Source organism: Bombina bombina, chromosome 3, assembly GCF_027579735.1.
Source record: "Bombina bombina isolate aBomBom1 chromosome 3, aBomBom1.pri, whole genome shotgun sequence".
Taxonomy (NCBI): Eukaryota; Metazoa; Chordata; class Amphibia; order Anura; family Bombinatoridae; genus Bombina; species Bombina bombina.
This window is the reverse complement of record NC_069501.1, coordinates 338,243,897-338,265,113: the sequence shown is the minus strand read 5'-3', so window position 1 is coordinate 338,265,113 and position 21,217 is coordinate 338,243,897. Positions and strand designations below refer to the sequence as shown.

The following is a 21,217-nucleotide window of genomic DNA, read 5'->3' as shown; positions in this document are numbered from 1 at the left end:
TGGGCTGTCAACATAGTATTACAGGGTAACAAGATAGGATTCAAGTCTTTCCATCCAAGGGGCAGATTTCTCCTATCAAGACTATCCTATCACATTTGACTCAGATATTTCCTTCACTCCTCACATTCAGTCCTTGGCTACAGCCTGCCGCTTCCACCTTAAAAACATCTCTAAAATTAGACATTTCCTTACACAAGACACAACTAAGATTTTAATCCACTCTCTCATTCTTTCCCGCCTTGATTACTGCAACTCTGTCCTCTTTGGTCTCCCCACCTGCCACCTAGCTCCATTACAATCGATAATGAATGCCTCTGCCAGACTTATCTTCCTTACACGTCGCTCTTCATCTGCTGCGCCTTTCTACCAATCCCTTCACTGACTTCCTCTTGCCTCTAGAATCAAACACAAAACTCTCACTCTTACATACAAAGTCTGCACTGCTCCCCCCTACATCTCAGACCTTGTCTCCAGATACTCTCCCTCCCGTCCCCTTCACTCTACTCATGACCTCCTACTCTCCTCCTCTCTTGTCACCTCATCACACTCCCGTTTACAGGACTTCTCCATACTGGCTCCCATCTTGTGGAACTCTCTGCCTCGCTCCACAAGACTCTCTTCTAATTTTAAAAGCTTCAAGTGCTCCCTAAAGACTCTACTGTTCAGGGATGCATACAACCTACGCTAACCTTTCCTAATCCAGTTCCTCTCCTCCATTGCAATCCCCTGAACCCCCTTAGCATGTAAGCCTAAGAGTCCAGCTGTTTGTAGATCACCTTCTTAAGAGCTGACTACAACAGTGCAACTCTTGGCAGGGCCCTCTACCCTATAATTGTTTTGTTGTACTCCCCCTTTGTTTATAGCGCTGCAGAATCTGTTGGCGCTCTACAAATAACCGATAATAATAATCCTCAAACCAGGTTAGGGGTAGGCTTTCTTAAATTGCATAGAGGACCTCTCCTCTCAGGGAGTTATTGTACCAGTCCCCCTAGAGGAACAAGGTCAAGGATTTTATTCAAATCTATTTGTGGTTCCCAAAAAAGAGGGGACATTCTGTCCAATCCTAGACTTAAAGTGCCTCAACAAATTTCTCAAAGTTCTGTCCTCCAAGATGGAAACTATTCGTTCCATTCTATAATTGGTTCAGGAAGGTCAGTTCATGATGACTATAGACCTGAAGGACGTGTATTTACATGTTATCATTCACAGGGATCATCACCAGTTTCTAAGGTTTGCTTTTCTGGACAAGCATTTCATGTTTGTTGCCCTTCCTTTTGGTCTTGCCACGACTCCCAGAATATTCACAAAGGTTCTGGGGGCTCTATTGGCGGTGATCAGATCCCAGGGTATTTCTGTGGTGCCTTATCTAGACGACATCTTGGTTCAGGCGTCATTTTTTCATCTTGCAAAATCTCATACAGAGATGCTGTTGTCTTTTCTACGTTCCCACGGGTGGAAAGTGAATCTGGAGAAGAGTTCTCTAGTTCGATACAAGAGTGTGTTTCCTAGGGGCAATCATAGATTCCCTGTCCATGAAGATTTTCCTGACATATGTCAGAAAATCCAATCTTTTTTGCCTTTCTCTCCAGTTTGCTATTCGTCCCTCAGTGGCTCAATGCATGGAGGTGATCAGTTTGATGGTGGCTTCCATGGACATCATTCCTTTTGCTCGGTTCCATCTGAGAACTCTGCAACTATGCATGCTCAATCAGTGGAACTAAGAACATTCAGATTTATCACAGAGGATAGATCTGGTGTAATGCTCTAACTTACTGCCCCTTTAAGTATGGCCCTCCTCCTTCAGCCTATTTAAGCCAGCACTTCCTCTAACACTCTGCTTAGGTATCTTCAATTGCAGAGAGTTTCCTTCCTGTGCAACTTACTGAAGCCAATCAACTACAGACTGCTGTTGTTCCACAGTCTGTATCAGGTGCTATCACCTACAGGAGCTGCAGTCTTTCTCACTGCTTCTGGATTCACTTTCAGTTTCTCTAATATATCAGCAGGACACTCCACACTGAAGCTGCACTGTTCCACTGCTGCTGGCTGGAAAAGCCTTTAACCCTTATTCTACTGAATTACTGCTGGCAATCACTGCCCTGTGGATATCCTGTACAGGACTGCATTACTACCCTAAGATAAGTTTTTTCCCTTACAATATATGATTATGTCTGCTGCTCATTTGCTCTCACAAAGTCTGTGCTTGCTATAATCTGTAATACAACAAATCTTACTAGTTCTCCTTTTTGCTAACAGCACACACTAATCATCAACTTGATATAACCTGTTGCTTAATGGACTGCAATTAACAAACTAACTTTGTCTCTTACTGCTATTTATGAACTACTAATCTAAAGCATAGATTGTTTATTTCCCTTAATCTCCTGGCTGCCCCTCTGTTCAGATAATGTTTTTACATCTGCCTACAACATTAGTATCAGCTGCTAGCCAGCAATGTTAACCCTTAATTAACCAGCTATTGCTAGCAGTCTTGCCTGCATACTCAGACTCATACTGCTACTGATATTTAAATCAATCTGCAGTTTCCTCTGGTGTGGTCTCTTGTCAATGATTCCACTCTAACAATTACTACTAACAAACTCATATATGACATCTGGATTCCCTAACAAGAGTCTCCCTCTCATGGTAGATCTCACAGGAAAATCTTTCTCGGGGCACTTGACTACGGACACCAGCCTAGTAGGCTGGGGAGCTGTTTGGGGCTCTCTAAAAGCTCAGGGCCTATGGACTGAGAGCAATCTTCAATGCCTTGGTAGCTTGGCCTCAATTATCTTTAGTACAGTTTATCAGATTCCAGTCGGACAACATCACCTCAGTGACTTACATCAACCACCAGGAAGGAACTCGGAGTTCCTTGGCTATGAAGGAGGTGACTCGTATTCTACAGTGGGTGGAAGCTCACAAATGTCTACTATCTGCCATCCACATTCCAGGAGTAGACAACTGAGAGGCAGATTTTATTAGCAACAGACTTTTCATCCCAGGGAGTGGGTTCTCTCAGATAACCCTCAGGTGGGGGGTTCCAGAGTTGGATCTAATGGCATCTTGTCAGAACGCCAAGCTTCCAAAGTACGGTTCAAGGTCAAGAGATCCTCAGGCCGCTCTAATAGATGCTCTAGTGGTTCCTTGGATCTTCTCTCTGGCATACCGGTTTCCTCTATTTGCTCTTCTTCCATGAGTCATTGCTCATATCAAACAGGAGAGAGCATCAGTAATTTTAATAGCTCCTGCACTTGCAGTATATAGTTTGCGAATATTGTTAAGATGTCATCTTTTCCACCTTGGAGGTTACCTCTGAGGAAGGACCTTCTAATTCAGGGTCCATTCCTCCATCCAAACCTGGATTCTCTGAAGCTGACTGCTTGGAGATTGAACGCCTAGTTCGATCTTGACGTGGGTTTTTTTTAAGTGGTCATTGATGCTATGCTTCATGTTTGTAAACCTGTTACTCGCAGAATCTACCATAAGCTATGGCGTAAATACCTTCATTGGTGCGAATCTAAGGGTTTCTCTTGGAGCCGGGTGAGGATTCCCTGAATTTTTTCCTTTCTTCAGGATGGCCTGGAAAAAGCATTTTCAGTCAGTACACTGAAGTGTCAGATTTCTGCACTATCTATTCTTTTGCACAAACATCTGGCAGATTTGCCAGATGTTCCAGCTTTTGTTCAGGCCTTGGTCAGAATCAGGCCTGTGTTTAAACATGTTGTTCCTCCTTGGAGCCTTAATCTAGTTCTCAAAGTTTTGCAGCAGGCTCCGTTTGAGCCGATGCATGTTGTTGATATAAAATTGTTATCTTGTAAGGTTTTGTTTCTCTTTGCTATTCGTTCCGCTCGCAGAGTTTCTGAGCTTTCAGCTCTGCAGTGTTATTTCCCCTACCTTATTTTTCATGCTATTAAGGCGGTCTTTCATACTAAATTAGGGTTTCTCCCTAAGATGGTGTCGGACCGAAACATTAATCAGGAAACTTCTTTTTGTCCTAATCCTTCTTCCCATAAGGAACGTATTTTGCATAACCTGGATGTTGTGCGTGCTCTAAAATTTTACCTATAAGCTACTTAAGATTTTCGGCAATCTTTTGCCCTGTTTGTTGTTCTCTCTGGAAAGTGTAAGGGTCAGAAGGCCACTTCTACTACTCTTTCCCTCTAGTTAAGAAGTATGATTAATTTTGCTTATGAGACTGCTGGACAGCAGCCTCCTGAGAGAATTATGGCTCATTCCACTAGGGCTGTCTCCTCATCTTGGGCTTTCAAAAATGAAGCTTCTGTGGAACAGATTTTCAAGGTGGCAACATGGTCCTCTTTGCATACTTTTTCCAAATTCTACAAATGTGATGCTTTTGCCTCGGCTGATGCCTCTTTTGGGAGAAAGGTTCTTCAAGTGGTGGTGCCTTCCGTTTAGGTCCTCATGCCTTTTTCTCCCTCCATGTTCATTCCGTGTCCTCTAGCTTGGCTATTGGTTCCCACTATTAATTGGAATGACGTAGTGGACTCTCCATGCCATAGGAGAGAAAACAAAATGTATGCTTACCTGTTAATTTCTTTCTTTCCGGGCATGGAGAGTCCTCGACCCGCCCTCTTTTTAAATTATAATTCAGCAGGTTTTTTTTTAGTAAACCTCAGGCACCTCTATACCCTTGTGTTTCTTCTTTTCCCATTTTCCTTCAGCTGAATGACTGGGGATTATTGGTAAGGGAGGTTACACTTAACAAAGTTTTAAACAATAGAACAAGATCAACAAAAATATTGTTAATAAATATTGATTGATATATATATATATATATAGTGCAGACCCAAAAATAAATATTACCTTTAAACAGACTAAAGAAAGATACCAAGGAAATAGTAATCCTGGAAATGTTCCTAAATGTTTTATTTAGACATATTAGTTCTATATAGAGGCATATCCTGTCATCATGGCAGAGCACATATCTCCAAGTGGAAAGTGCAGAGAATAAATAGTACTCAAATCAAAATATAGTGCAAAATACAATAAAACATAACATCACATAAAGTTAATATAAAAATGTATAGGCACGTCTGATGTCCCAGATGAGATCACTTAGCATTCAACACCCTGCTGCACCAGACCCTGTAACATAAAGGCCTTGTCTGGGCAGGTCATCATGGGGATCTATGCATGCAAGTAAAAGAATTGATGATGTTAGAAGCAGCAAAGTGGCAGTTAGTATATATTTCAGTGCTGGAGTATAAAGCACAGCAAGCATCCAAGCATATTAGGCATTCAAATATTCAGTGCTATTATTGCTACGTCAAGCAAAAAAGATAAGTGTTTTAGCAGAGAAGTCAAGCAATATATGCTCCACAGCGGATAGAAGAAGTCAGCGTATAGGGAGGTGAGGGCTGAGCAGTAGTCAAACAGTCCGGACAGCCAGCAAGTTAAAGCAAGCTCCATATAAAGCGGTTCCATGTCAAAGCCACACAATACCTCAAGTGCATTTTATCACCAGAGATTCTTCATCACTGTTCAAGAAAAATTGCTTGTTCCGTGCCACAAGGATTATCTCCCAAAAAAGTGTAGCAAGAAAGATCCTGCAAACAACATAGGGCATCAAAGTGCCTAGCCACCACCTATATGCGTTTCACTCCCATTGGCTGATCAACAGGGCTTTGTCAGGGCATAATGACAGAGCCCCGCTGATCAGCCAATGGGAGTGAAGAGGAACTTTTTTGGAAGATGCTTGATGTTCTTTATACTCCCGCACTGAAATATATACTAACTGCCACTCTGCTGCTTCTAAAATCATCAATTATTTCACCTGCATGCATAGATCCCCATGATAACCTGCCCAGACTAGGCCTGTATGTTACAGGGTCTGGTGCAGAAGGGTGTTGCATGCTAAGTGATCTCATCTGGGACATCAGACGTGCCTATAAGTTTTTATAGTAACTTTGTGATGTTATGTTTTATTGTATTTTGCACTATATTTTGATTTGAGTACTATTTATTCTCTGCACTTTGCACTTGGAGATATGTGCTCTGCCATGATAACAGGATATGCCTCTATTTAGAACTTATATGTCTAAATAAAACATTTATATATTGTTTAAAAGAGTGCTGAAGTCACTTTAAATTCTTTCCAGAGAGTGAATGTCCAATATGATAGAATCTTCATATTGGACATTCACTCTCTGGAAAGAATTTAAAGTTTGGAACCTACATATTTATGGACACCTACTCAGTAAATTGATGTTTTTATATATTTATATTTTTTATCCAACCATCAACAGCTGTTTTATTGTAATTTATTTTGTGATTAAGATTGTATATTGTTGTGGTTTTTAACCACAATTGTATTGTTTTTTATATAGATATATGCATATTTTATTGTTAATTTTAAGTAGATCCACTTTTGAATCTTGTTTGTATATTTTAGCTATAAGTAGCTTATAAAATATTTTATATACCCCTATAGAATTTCAATATATTTTTTATTTAACTAATCTTGTCACTACTAGTGTCTTAGCCTTTTAGGAGGCGCTCTGTGTATTTATTTTTAGCACTACATATATATATATATATATATATATATATATATATATATATATATATATATATATATATATATATATATATATATACAGCATATTTGCATAACCAACAAATACATAATAAAAAAACAATGCAATAGCACTTACTCTTGATTTTAAATGAAGAGTATGTTTTTTATGATACATTTAAAAATGTACTTCAGTTATATAGCCCCCTGTATAATGTGATAGCCACCAGACAATCATGCATATACACTGTGATCTTTCAGTAGGAACTGTTGCCTCAGAAAGTGTGCACAATTTGATTATTAAAGTAAATTGGAAAGTTTCTTAAAACGATATGTTCTATCTAAATCAAGAAAGTTTCATTTCCTTTAATTGATAAACTGTAGTAAAGCTATTTCCCTATCAACACTATACATTTTAAAGTCTAATATGACTATTGTAAAAGTAAACTTTGAATGTTTAGCAGTATATTTACAGCTAGGTATTTAGAAGCATTGAACACAGTTTCTTGATAATTATAGGGAAGAACATTTTGCACTTGAGTGCTATTGATTGTGTAATATTTCTGATGAACGGCAGTGCTGACAGTGATACTTGCCAGAGGTCCAAGATAATAGTTATTAAAGGGTTCCTAGAAACTACATCAGCTTTTTCACGGTTTATAATTTGTTTTATGGAGGAATCCTTCGCCCAAGTAAATTCATTAAAATATGTATTGTTTTTATTGATAAGTCAAATATTTTAAAGCCTTAAAGGAAAGATGGCATGTCTACAGTTTATGGAAGCAAATATTGTGTACGCTATTATAAGAAAGCATGATTAACATTTTACATTCACTTTTATAAAATGGTTTAGCTTGTAATATATTCAGTTCTTAATTGCATTTTTTTAAATAAAGGGCAATATAAGTACTGCTGTAAAGTGAGCCTGAGCTATAAACATGAAATGTAATCTAATCAGGGTTTTTTAAAGTGTTTTATGCAGAGTTTTGTGTAGTTTTCTAATAATTTGTTGTGCCTGTGCACTACAAAATCAAATTAGCCCTTTAAGCCATTTGGATGTAGGTAATGCGTCACAGAGTACTTTGCCCAGCATACCCTGGTGACATAGAACCTACGTCCAACCTTCTGGCTCATGCTGTGGCCCCAGCTTTGGCAGTGAAGACTGCAGCAAGAGACAGAAGGCATCTGCCTTCATATGGCAAAGCATAACTGATTGTTGTTTCTTCTGCATATGATAGCTACCAGTACAAAATATGGCTGCTACTAGTTAGACGGGGAGGGTTAGAGAGCTGTTTGGGCGGCATCAGGGAGGTGGGAGGGTTGAGGATTGATCCCCACAATAAAAAATAAGGTAGTGGTGACAAATGGGGGATGAGGGAGGGAAGTGAGCTGTTTCTGAGATATTATTTAGGGATCAGGGGGTTAGAGGTGTCAGATGGGAGGGTAATCTCTACACTACAGATAAAATTAATCTTACAAGCTACCTGATTAACCCTTTCACTGGCGGGAATATTAGAAGTGTGTTGCGTAGCTGTAATTAGCAACCTTCTATTACCAAAAAGCAATTGCAAAGCCTTGCCTTGCATGTCTGCTATTTCTAAGGAAAGGGGATCCCAGTGAAACTGAATAAGCGGTATGTAAATCATTTCAGTAAGAAACCCAAAGTTTGTGAAAAAGTTAACCATTTTTAATATGATCGCATTTAATGGCTAAACAGTGGCATGAAATATACCAAAATGAGTCTAGATCAATACCTTGGATTGTCTATTAAAAAAAATATATAGTTCTGATAGGTAAATATAATAAAAAAATGGAGTGATAGCAAAATTGCTAAAATCTCTCTGGTACTTTGGGCAACTTTTTCTCTAAAATTCCCGGTTCTGAAGGGTTTAAATACTTTACATGGAGACCCTTCAACATACATATTTATATTTCTAAAGAAGGGGCAGGAATTTTTTTTTTTTTTTTTTTTTTTAAGTTTTCAAAAGAGCTTTATTAAAGTCAAAAAAGATTACAAATCATATAGTTGTTGTACAGAAAATAGATCATTAAATGTTACAAATTGCCATGTCTCAAACATATATATATACACAAACATGTATCTTAAAATATAATGTACAGGCCCATCAAACATTTATAGCGAATTTGACTATGGTTAATCAACAATATTCACCGAGCTCTTTCATTAACCCCCTATAACTAAGATTGAGGCCGCTCTTGGGCCAGTTCTTACGCTTAAAAAACATGCAGGGAGATTATTAAACATAAAACATTTACATATAGCACCAAGCACCATATTTAAAGACATTGTGAGACAACACATTTCTGGTAAGTATTTATATAGGTGCTACGGTTAGGACTGTATGTAATATTTAAAAGAAAAGAAAAAAGACTATTTTTGTAGTCTAAATATAGAACATCAGAACAATATAATAAGAGGCAAACCTTCACAAAACCCATTTCCTGACGTTGAATAATTTACCTCATGGAGCTTTGATATTTATATACATGTGCTTTCAGCAGGTTATTAAATGTCAAGCCTTAGACTAATATCAGTTATACAGGATATGGCCCATGTAGTTTTCCTCTAAGGCACAACTCATATTGATAATAATAGTTGATAATTAAGCGCCCCACAGCGGACCCGGCCGCAGCCCGCAAGAGGGACACTGATATTGCTGTCCCCTATTTTCTCTTGCTTTGAACTGAGGCAGCTCTTATATCATGAAACCCTTCTTTAGTTATATATTATGTCCCCCCAGGGGCCCCCCACCAAACCCTGCAGGGGACACACAGAGGTTATAAAGGGTGTACGTGCATTCCTTATGCCTCCATCATATCTTAAAATCATAGGCAATTCTAAGGCTTACTTATATCATGCTCCAACAAAAATATACTTATGGTTATTTATAATAAAACTTAGAACGACAACAGCCATTACAAACACTGTAATCTAGACATAAACAGGGTTAAAACAGTTTTAAATGAACAAGATGCAACAGTAGTTGTAAATACCCAAGCTTTTTCAGGCTGGTTTTAGTTTGTCCCAATACTGCAATATATACTGTCTATTAGGGGCTTCTCTATCGGTAAGAAAAGGTATGTCCGTCTGCCAAGGTAAAGTTATTGCCATGAAGGGTGACATGTAATTGATGGCTATATCTAACCCGGGTCCAACTCTACATCCCCAATCGAGAGGTGCTTCTGACTCCGGTCTAAATATGCACGGGGCAGTTTGGGTTAAAGTATTGGGCTTCTTGATCCAATCAGGGACTGCATCGCTACTCACTCTGTCACCGCGGTTGTCTTTAAAAGGTGATTCATCCCTGAAAGGTGCTTTGCGGCCCAGGCTCTTCTTATGTTTATCAGACGCTTGCGGCTGATTGATTTGTCGGGTAAGCTTTTTCTGAGCTACTGCCCGCATGGGCAGCCCTGAGTCGGCTTTGGAATCTCCTTTGCTTTGAGGAGGGAGAGCCGCGGGAGCGCTCTTAACCACAGCTCCGTCCCCCCCAACTGTCATCTCACTGCCTTTCATGCTGCTCCCTAAGCTGAAGTATGTCCTGTGTGATTGCATTAAAGAATCCCATGGAGCCCTTTGCATAAGACCCAGTAAGCAATGTTCCATTTTCTCCAAGAAGTCGTCAATACGGGTCAGAGAGCTTACTTCCTTCACGGCGGCCATATTTGTTGCGCAGTGACAAAATTCTAGTTGCAGGTTTATTTATATTAGGAAGGTCCTTACTGTTCTGATATGTGAACAAAATGTGAGATAGATCTCTTAATTATTGTGTCCAGTCCTGACAGTTACCCTCGGTAATCCAAGTGGGGTAGCGCTGCCTGTCCTGAGCCGCAGCTCCAGGCCTTTATTGTCCGCTCTTATGCCCCAGCGTCAAAAATACAGGGAATAATCCAGTTCTTTTTTACCAATCCACCAAGCCAGTAGTGCTGATCATTTGAGTTGCTTTATCACTGTAAAAAGTACCCTACACCGGCGGGTTGTTAGGTAGTCAGCAGGAGCTCTAAGAAGATGCGACCTTCCACAGTCGCTGCTTGGACACGCCCCCCGGGGCAGGAATTTTTAACAAATATCAAATAAATTGTTTGAGTTATGATATTAAAGCCTTATATGCTTTCTTCTCCCAGGTAGCTGGAGATTTGGGACATTCTAAAACACTGACACAACTTCAGAAATAGTCCCTTTTAAGTAACTGATATGTGTAACACTTTGGAGTTAACCACGTTTTAAAATATTTTACAACAAAGACTTTCCTGCTTTAGAGTTTTAGTTTTATGTGTCATCTTTCATGTGGTAACTTGCTTCTGTTGAAGGCTGTGTAAGTGGGATTTGTTGTTTTATTTTTCCCTTAATTTATTTTCTGTAATCTTTCTCTTAAACGGTTAGAACCCACCTTTTTTGTGTTAATTAAGTACCAGGTAGTTTTTAACTTTTATATATAAGAATATATGATCTTGAATAATTATTACAATGATAATGTTTAATAGTGATTATTAGTAATAGGAGTGAACTAAATGTATATATTCATAGTAAATATACGCTTTTGGTCACATGTACAAAACTAGTAACAGCTTCTCTTTAATTGTATTTTTATTTTTTTGTGATATTATATGTGTATGTGAAAGAAATTAAAGAGTTGGTTCTAGAATTGTCTGTGTCTTTTTTAAGAAGAACTGGAAAATAAGCTATTGCTGTACTGATCCAAAAGAGTTTATTATGTTTTTAATGGATCTTGGTATTCATAAATTGAGGGCTTGCTTTCCATCAGACCCTCATGGCCTCAAAGGTCTCCTCATCTGATATAGGTAATGCTACACTTGGCCTCTAAGGTCTTGAAAACACATGGAACATAAGACCGTTATTTATGAATAATTATCAGGTTTGTAAATTGATTACTTTTGTTTTAATTCTTGGAACGTGAGACTATATTTATTATTCCATATATATTACAGTCATATATTATAATACTAATCTACTTATTGCATAGTAGTAGTTCATTATTATTATTATTTTTTATATATTCTGATGTTCTTAGATCATGAGTTTGAATCTAAATCACTTCTAATTGTTGTATAATTACATATATTGTTATGTTTTCCTTCCTTATTAGAAAGTAAGATAGGATTGTTATTATTGACATACCGAAGCAAAAGCAGAGGATGATACTGTGTTCTCCTTCACACTGTGGGGGTTAAGTACTGGTAGCGAGAAAACAATATGAAGATGGACTTTATTACGGCTTATAGTTTGTTTTGTGGAAAATGGAAGTGATCTCACTATCCAATACAATAATACATAATCTGGTATAATGTGGAAATGAAATAGTTTCAATATAATTACAATATATATAAGGAAATGTATGCTTACCTGATAAATGTATTACTTTTTTGACACGATGAGTCCACGGATCATCTAATTACTACTGGGAATATCACTCCTGCCCTGCAGGAGGCGGCAAAGAGCACCACAGCAAAGCTGATAAATATCACCTTCCTCCCCTCCCACTCTAATCATTTGACCGAAGTATAGGAGAGAAAGGAAGTAACAAGGTGCAGAGGTGTCTGAAGTTTATAATAACCCAACAACCTGTCTATTGAACAGGGCGGGCCGTGGACTCATTGTGTCAAAAAATAAATACATTTATCAAGTAAGCATAAATTTCCTTTTCTTTTTAATGACACGATGAGTCCTCGGATCATCTAATTACTACTGGGAATCAATACCCAAGCTAGAGTACACAGATGATAAGGGAGGGACAAGACAGGTAACCTAAAAGGAAGGCACCACTGCTTGAAGAACCTTTCTCCCAAAAGCGGCCTCAGCTGAGGCAAAAGTGTCAAATTTATAGAACTTTGAAAAAGTGTGAAGAGAGGACCAAGTTGGAGCCTTGCAAATCTGTTCCACAGAAGCTTCATTTTTGAATGCCCATGAGGAAGCAACAGCCCTCGTGGAATGAGCCGTAACTGTCTCTGGAGGCTGCTGTCCAGCAGTCTCATATACAAAACGTATGTTACTCTTCAGCCGTGGCTTTCTGTCCCTTACATTTTCTACCCTTATTTCTGTCAAGCACGGTCCAAACAAGGTCTTTCCCTTGTAAGGAATCGCTAAAAGTTTAGACTTAGATGACACATCCGCAAACCAAGGTTTTAACCATAAGGCTCTGCGGGCTAGAACAGCAAAACCTGATATTTTTGCTCCGAGTTTGATAACCTGAAGGGAAGCATCAGTAATAAAGGAATTAGCTAACTTAAGAGCTTTTAGCCTATCCTGAATCTCATCAAGAGGAGTGTCTGTCCTGATAGCATCAGACAACGCATCAAACCAATATGCCGCCTCGCTAGTGACGGTAGCAATGCACACTACAGGTTGCCATTGAAAAACCCTGATATACATACATCTTCTTGAGTAACCCCTCCAATTGTTTATCCATAGGATCCTTAAAGGCACAACTATCATCTATGGGCATAGTAGTTCTCTTGGCAAGAGTGGAAACTTGCCCTTCCACCTTGGGTACTGTTTGCCAAGACTCCTTGATAGAGTCTGCTATGGGAAACATCTTTTTAAATATAGGAGAAGGAGAAAAAGGTATACCCGATCTCTCCCATTCCTTAGCAATGATCTCAATAGCTCGATCTGGTACAGGAAAAACCTCTACCAAGGAAGGTACATCAAAATATTTGTTTAGCTTACTGGATTTCTTAGGATTAACTACGACCATGGAGTCGCAGTCTTCCAATGTAGCTAAAACCTCCTTGAGTAACAGACGGAGATGTTCTAGTTTAAACCTGAAGGATACAACTTAAGTATCAGCAAGAAGAATTACACTGTCAAAATCTGAAATTTCACCTTCAGATGCTACTAAGGTATCCTCCTCAGGATTCTGGCAGGGGGTATTTGAAATAGCAACAACTGTGTCAGAAACCTCGCTTGCTGAATGTCTGTTTTTCCTCTTACGCTTTCCCTGCAACATTGGGAAAGCAGACAACGCATCCGAGATTGCAGAAGACATGAGAGAAGTGATGTCTTGCAAAGTAACTCCAGGAGAAGTTAGAGAGGAAGCGCAGGGCACTGCATGTGTGGGCGGTAAACTTTGGGACGCTTGAGGAGAAAGCTGCGGCATATATTGAACATTGTCATTAGATTCCTGAACAGCATCCTCTTTAGAAAATATTGGCTCAGAAAAAAATTCTATCCCTATAGTTTAAAGTTCTCTCAATACATGAGGAACAAAAAGGAATTGGTGGTTCCACATTGGCATCAAAACACAAAGAACAGGTGGCACTATGCAGAGCCTCTTGGTCCATCTTGACTCACAATAAATCAAATTATCTTAAAAAGATTACATTTTATTAATAAAAGTCAAAAACATAAAAAAACTTTACTGTCACTTTAAATCTTAAACTGTAACGTTTTTACTCTATTATAACCTTTAAGTGTAGAAAAGGCTAAAAATGCTTAAACAACCCTGCAGAACACCTCTACACCTCAGCAGTACTTTGCTGAGGTGTCTACCTTCCTCTGAGCAGGAGCCGATACCTCACAAGCCCAGATCTAAACACGCATATAGGATAGAAAATGCGTAGTTAGCAAGGAAGATGCACAAATTCACCTCACAATGTTTTCAGGAAGTGAATCGAAAAGGCACGCATACAATTGCCGCTTCCTTAGTACCGCCCATCGTGGGCGTGCCAATAAGTTATCTCCCGGTCGGCTATTATTAGTTATGAAACCGCCGGGAGATGTGAAACAACAACATTTTGAAAACCAGCCCCAGTGCATGCATATAAGCTGCACATAGTGTCTCCTAAGTCCCTAGGAGAATCTGTGCCTATAAAAATAAAGAGCCTAATTTCAATGAGGTTTGTCCCATATTATTAAAATAAAGTGCCCAACCTTTTTTCTGAGTTACTGACTATTCCCAGAATATAAAGCCAGCACTTACCTCATATTCTGCCTGACAGCAAAGGCAGCTCCCAGGTTTGAGAGGTTCTCTTCCTCACATGGACCTGTGAAACAAAAGAAAGTCCTGAATAATATCCCTCAGGTTTACTGGGTTAGGGCAGCATCAGAATATGGGGGGCACAGTGAGAATTATGTCCCACAAGTTCCCATTGCTCTAAAGCCACCACTGCTCTACTGAAGAGACTGGTATGGACTACTGCTACACCCTAGAACAAAGCAGCACAATCTTGTACTAATTAAAAAAATAATAAACTCTTAGAATCTTTTTCTAACACCTAACTTTACCACTTCCTTACACTTACATAGGCAAAGAGAATGACTGGAGTGGGAGGGGAGGGAGGTGATATTTATCAGCTTTTCTGTGGTGCTCTTTGCCGCCTCCTGCAGGGCAGGAGTGATATTCCCAGTAGTAATTAGATGATCTGTGGACTCATTGTGTCATTAAAAAGATATATATATATATATATATATATATATATATATATATATATATATATATATATATAAAATATTTTAAGACTGACAAACTTTTTTAGCATGTCCTATACTCTTAGTGGATAGCACAAAAAAGAAGCTCTATGATTATGCTGAGTGAAGTTAAATGGACATCAATTTGCTTCATTCTCTTGGTATCATTTGTTGAAGGAGCAGCAATGCACTACTGGTTTCTAACTGAACACTTGGGTGAGCCAACGACAAACAGTGTATATATATGCAGCCACCAATAAGCAGCTAGAACCTAGATTATTTTCTGCTCCTGAGCTTACCTAGATAAACCTTTCAGCAAAGGATAACAAGAGAAGTAAGCAAATTAAATAATAGAAGTAAATTGGAAAGTTTTTCAAAATTGTATGCTCTGTCTATATTATGAATGTTTAATTATGACTTTGCTGTCCCTTTAATGCAAAATAGCGCTAATATTTTTGCTTCATGCAGGTTCCAAAACCTTATCTCTGCAGCATTGTACACTGTGATTACTTGATCAGGATCTCATTTACATCGGTCACCCAGTTAGCTATAGCAGAAATATAAGATACACATATTGAAAAAAACATTAGGGGGAAGACTGGAAAACTATGCAACATTTGCTTGGAAAATGACAGTTTAAAATTATTTGTGCAATGCAGTCCTTAATTGCTAATATATACTGTGCATATATAAAAAAATACTGTCCTTTTAATTACTTAAGTGACAACACAAATATCATAAATGAAAGAACTGAAAACATCACACATTGCATCATTTACGTCATTAAGGACATAACTGGTCAAAAGGGCAAATTAAAATGAAAAAATCCATATCTTAAATCACACTTTTTATACTATGGTCTCAATATTAAGAGTGTGCTGTCAGCCCTTATTTGTGGGATAATCACATTTTTGTAACAATGTAATTAAAAAAATAATAAATAAATAAATAAAAAGTGTTACAGAATGTGCACACAGAATATAATGAGTATAAGTAATTACAATATGTTGTTTACTGGTGTGCTGTATTAGCAGAGTAATGTTGCAAGATTGTGTGTGTTTGTATTGCAGTAGAATAGCATTTTTTCTATGCTGAGATATGTGAGTTGATTGGTGATATAATAGGCTTGAAAATTATCATCGTACATAACATTTTGAGGGGAAAAAATGCTATTGTGTGGAAGAAAGTTTCTACTGTACTAGTATTTTATTGTAAAGAAAAATAAAGTTCATAATTTTGCCTTCATATTCTTATTACTAATGACTGAATTCTAAAACACAGATGGCTAGATTACGAGTTAAGGGTTAAAAAGCAGCGTTGAGAGGTCCCAACACTGCTTTTTAACGCCCGCTGGTATTACGAGTCTTGCAGGTACAGGTGCACCGCTCACTTTTTTGGCCAGACTCGGAAATACCGCAAATCCACGTACGTAAATTTTGTGTCCTATTTTTTCAATGGGACTTGCATAGCGCCGGTATTACGAGTCTTCCATAAAGTGAGCAGTAGACCCTCTCCTGTCAAGCCTGGTACCGCATTTTAAAGTCAATAGTTAAGAGTTTTACACTACAACACCGTAGCATAAAACTCTTAACTAAAGTGCTAAAAAGTACACTAACACCCATAAACTACCTATTAATCCCTAAACCGAGCCCCCCCCCCCCCACATCGCAAACATTACAATACATTTTTTAACCCCTAATCTGCCAAACCGGACATTGCTTCCATTATAATAAACATATTAACCCCTAAACCGCCGCACTCCCACATCGCAAACACTAGTTAAATATTGTTAACCCCTAATCTGCCGGCCCTAACATCGCTGACACCTACCTACATTTATTAATCCCTAATCTGCCGCCCCCAACGTCGCAGCCACTATATTAAATGTATTAACCCCTAAACCTAAGTCTAACCCTAACCCCCCCTAACTTAAATATAATTACAATAAATCTAAATAAAATTAATACAATTAACTAAATAATTTCTATTTAAAACTAAATAATTACCTATAAAATAAACCATAAGATAGCTACAATATAACTAATAGTTACATTGTAGCTATCTTAGGGTTTATTTTTATTTTACAGGCAACTTTGTATTTATTTTAACTAGGTACAATAGTTATGAAATAGTTATTAACTATTTAATAACTTCCTAGTTAAAATAAAGACTAATTTACCTGTAAAATAAAACCTAAACTAAGTTACAATTACACCTAACACTTCACTATAATTAAATAAATTACCTAAACTAAATACAATTAATTACAATTTTAAAAAAGTACGAAAAAAAGACAAACACTAAATTGCAGAAAATAATAAAATAATTACAAGATTTTTAAACTAATTACACCTACTCTAATCCCCCTAACAAAATAAAAAAAGCCCCCCAAAATAAAAAGCCCTACACTAAATTACAAATAGCCCTTAAAAGGGCCTTTTGTGGAGCATTGCCCCAAAGTAATCAGCTCTTTTACCTGCAAAAAAAATTACAAATACCCCACCCAACATTAAAACCCACCACCCACACAACCAACCCTACTCTAAAACCCACCCAATCCCCACTTAAAAAAACCTAACACTAACCTCTTGAAGATCACCCTACCATGAGACGTCTTCACCCAACCGGGCAGAAGTGGTCCTCCAGATGGGCAGAAGTCTTCATCAAAGCCGGGCAGAAGAGGTCCTCCAGACGGGCAGAAGTCTTCATCCAGTCTTCATAGAATTCTATCAGCCAATCGGTGGAAAGGTAGGAAAAATCCTATTGGCTGATGCAATCAGCCAATAGGATTGAAGTTCAATCCTATTAGCTGATCCAATCAGCCAGTAGGATTGAGCTTGCATTCTATTGGTTGATTGGATTATATCAGCCAATCGAAATTGAAGGGACGCCATCTTGGATGACGTCACTTAAAGGAACCTTCATTCGTCTTTAGTCATCGGCCGAGAAGGATGCTCCACGTCGGATGTCTTGAAGATGGAGCCGCTCCGCGCCGGATGGATGAAGATAGAAGATGCCGTCGGTATGAAGACTTCTGCCCGTCTGGAGGACCTCTTCTGCCCGGCTTGGATGAAGACTTCTGCCCGTCTGGAGCACCATTTCTGCCCGGTTGGGTGAAGACGTCTCACGGTAGGGTGATCTTCAAGGGGTTAGTGTTAGGTTTTTTTTAAGGGGGATTGGGTGGGTTTTAGAGTAGGGTTGGTTGTGTGGGTGGTGGCTTTTAATGTTGGGGGGGTTATTTGTACTTTTTTTTACAGGTAAAAGAGCTGATTACTTTGGGGCAATGCCCCGCAAATGGCTCTTTTAAGGGCTATTTGTAATTTAGTGTAGGGTAGGGCTTTTTTTGTTTTGAGGGGCTTTTTTATTTTGTTAGGGGGATTAGAGTAGGTGTAATTAGTTTAAAAATCTTGTAATTATTTTATTATTTTCTGTAATTTAGTGTTTGTTTTTCATACTTTAGATAATTTTTTTAAATTGTAACTAATTGTATTTAGTTTAGGTAATTTATTTAATTATAGTGTAGTTTTAGGTGTAATTGTAACTTAGTTTAGGTTTTATTTTACAGCTAAATTTGTATTTATTTTAACTAGGAAGTTATTAAATAGTTAGTAACTATTTAATAACTATTGTACTTAGTTAAAATAAATACAAAGTTGCCTGTAAAATAAAAATAAACCCTAAGATAGCTACAATGTAACTATTAGTTATATTGTAGCTAGCTTAGGGTTTATTTTATAGGTAAGCATTTAGTTTTAAATAGGAATTATTTAGTTAATTGTATTAATTTTATTTAGATTTATTGTAATTATATTTAAGTTAGGGGGTGTTAGGGTTAGACTTAGGTTTAAGGGTTAATACCTTTATTATAGTGGCGGCGACGTTGTGGGCGGCAGATTAGCGGTTAATAAATGTAGTTAGGTTGCGGCGACGTTGGGGGCGGCAGATTAGGGGTTAATAAATATAATGTAGGGTTAGGCGATGTTGGGGGCGGCAGATTAGGGGTTCATAAGTATAATGTAGGTGGCGGCAGTGTCCGGAGCGGAAGATTAGGGGTTAATAATATAATGCAGGTGTCGGGGACGGCAGATTAGAGTTAATAAGTGTAAGATTAGGGGTGTTTAGACTCGGGGGTTCATGTTAGGGTGTTAGGTGTAGACATAACTTTTGTTTCCCCATAGGAATCAATGGGGCTGCGTTAGGAGCTTTACGCTGCTTTTTTGCAGGTGTTTTTTTTCAGCCAGCTCTCCCCCATTGATTCCTATGGGGAAATCGTGCATGAGCACGTTTAGCCAGCTCACCGCTACCAAAAGTAGCGCTGGTATTGAGGTGAGATATGGAGCTAAATTTTGCTCTTCGCTCACTTTTTTGCGGTTAACGCCGGGTTTGTAAAAACTTGTAATACCAGCGCTGTCTGTAAGTGAGCGGTGAGCTTAAACTGCTCGTCAGCACTGCACCCCTTCTAACGCAAAACTCGTAATCTAGGTGAGAGATTTTTAACTCTGCTTATATGTTGGTAGTAATGTGCTTTTTAGCTTAGTTTTGTTTATTAAAGGGAAACAAAAATCAAAAAGAATCTTTTATGTTCCAGTCACAGTATCCAATAACAAAATACAGTTTATTTTTATTATCAAGTTTATTTCTCACTGCATCCTCTGTTCAAATGTAGCCTCTTTCCATAAGTAAATACTGTGGTAGGCTCCGTAACTTGCATGTGACTTGAGCACTGTATGTAAAATAGACGTAGTTGCCCAAGACACGTGCACACACCTGAGCCTACTTAGGTATGCACTCATAAAAAATAACTAAGATTAATCAAAGGACACGACAAAGAGGCAAGGTGTAAATTGAGAATTTTTTTGTACTTTACATCTTAATAATGATAGTTTAATTTTGACTTTTCTATTCCTTTAAGATCAACCTTTCTCTGCTTTCGTTTTAGAATTAAAACTATGTAATTAGTATTATTATTATTTTTCTTTTTTTTTTAAATAGAATATGCCTTATTTTCCAGCCCTGGTTGTCCATAAAATGAAAAATGTAGGGATGGGTAAATGTGATTTGTAGAATAAATGTTCACCTTGACATTTGTTCTTCTATTTTAACATTTTAAAGAACATTAGAATATTGAATTTTAATTTAATGTTTAAAAACTGTTTTCCTCATACCTATAGTGAAGTCTATGAAAATTCATTTTTAAATGTTTATGTATATTTGGATATTGGAATATTTAACATTATATTTCAATATTACTTGATAAAAGGAAAAAAATATGTTTAATTGGAAAAAACAAATGTTGAATGATTGCAAGCTCATCCCTAATATAAAAGGATTGCAATTTGTGTGTGTGTGTATATATATATATATATGTATATATATATATATATATATATATATATATATATATATATATATATATATATATATATATATATATATATATATATATATATATATATATATATATATATATATATATATATATACTATTCTTCATTGTGTGGTTAAAAAAATTATGTTTTTTCTTTCATGTTTCTTTCAAAGTCTATTGTTTAATAGTTTAAATGTGATCTATTTTCAGTGCCTTGTATTTGAAGATGCACCTAATGGTGTTGCAGCAGCCTTGGATGCGGGAATGCAAGTAGTGATGATTCCAGATGAAAATCTTAACCCAAAGCTGACGAAAAGAGCTACAATAGTGCTCAAATCAATGGAGGAATTTAAACCAGAATTATTTGGCTTGCCACCCTACGAATAGCTCTAATAAACTGTATAAACATTTTAGGTGTTTTGTCATTTCCTTCAAATAAAAAAATATATAATTACTTAAGACACTGACTTTTTATTTTATTATTTACAATGTTAAAGAAATATTTCTATAGTTTATATTTTCATCATGATGGAATAAAATGATAAACAAGTAATTGTCGTATTTTCTACTTCTAGTTATCTGTTACTATAATAGACTATCATTTTATATTTTAAACATGTTAGTGACCAGTTAAAATGCATAATATAAATATACAGATGTGCATGTTATTCATTATGGATCAATCTCCCTTAAGCAATTTTTATAGAAAAAAAACCCATACAACTTATATAGCTGCAGGTCAGGTATACAATCACATAAAAAAAAAATAAGAGACAACAGTACTGTACATTAAAAAATATATATATGTATATTTGGGATGGTAAATGTAGTGGGGGGTACATTTTGGAGTTTTGCCCTGGAAGCA

General features: G+C 37.4%; 1 protein-coding gene across 1 annotated transcript in view; it reads left to right on the top strand.

The window, feature by feature from the left end:
* PUDP (pseudouridine 5'-phosphatase) overlaps window positions 1-20,811 on the top strand; it is a 572,865-nt gene extending 552,054 nt beyond the window's left edge. Inside the window, exon 4 of the mRNA XM_053706446.1 lies at window positions 20,563-20,811. Within this exon, the coding sequence (XP_053562421.1) occupies window positions 20,563-20,739 (177 nt within the window). The 3' untranslated portion in view covers window positions 20,740-20,811. The remainder of the gene's footprint in view (window positions 1-20,562) is intronic.
* The last annotated feature ends 406 nt before the right edge of the window (window positions 20,812-21,217 follow it).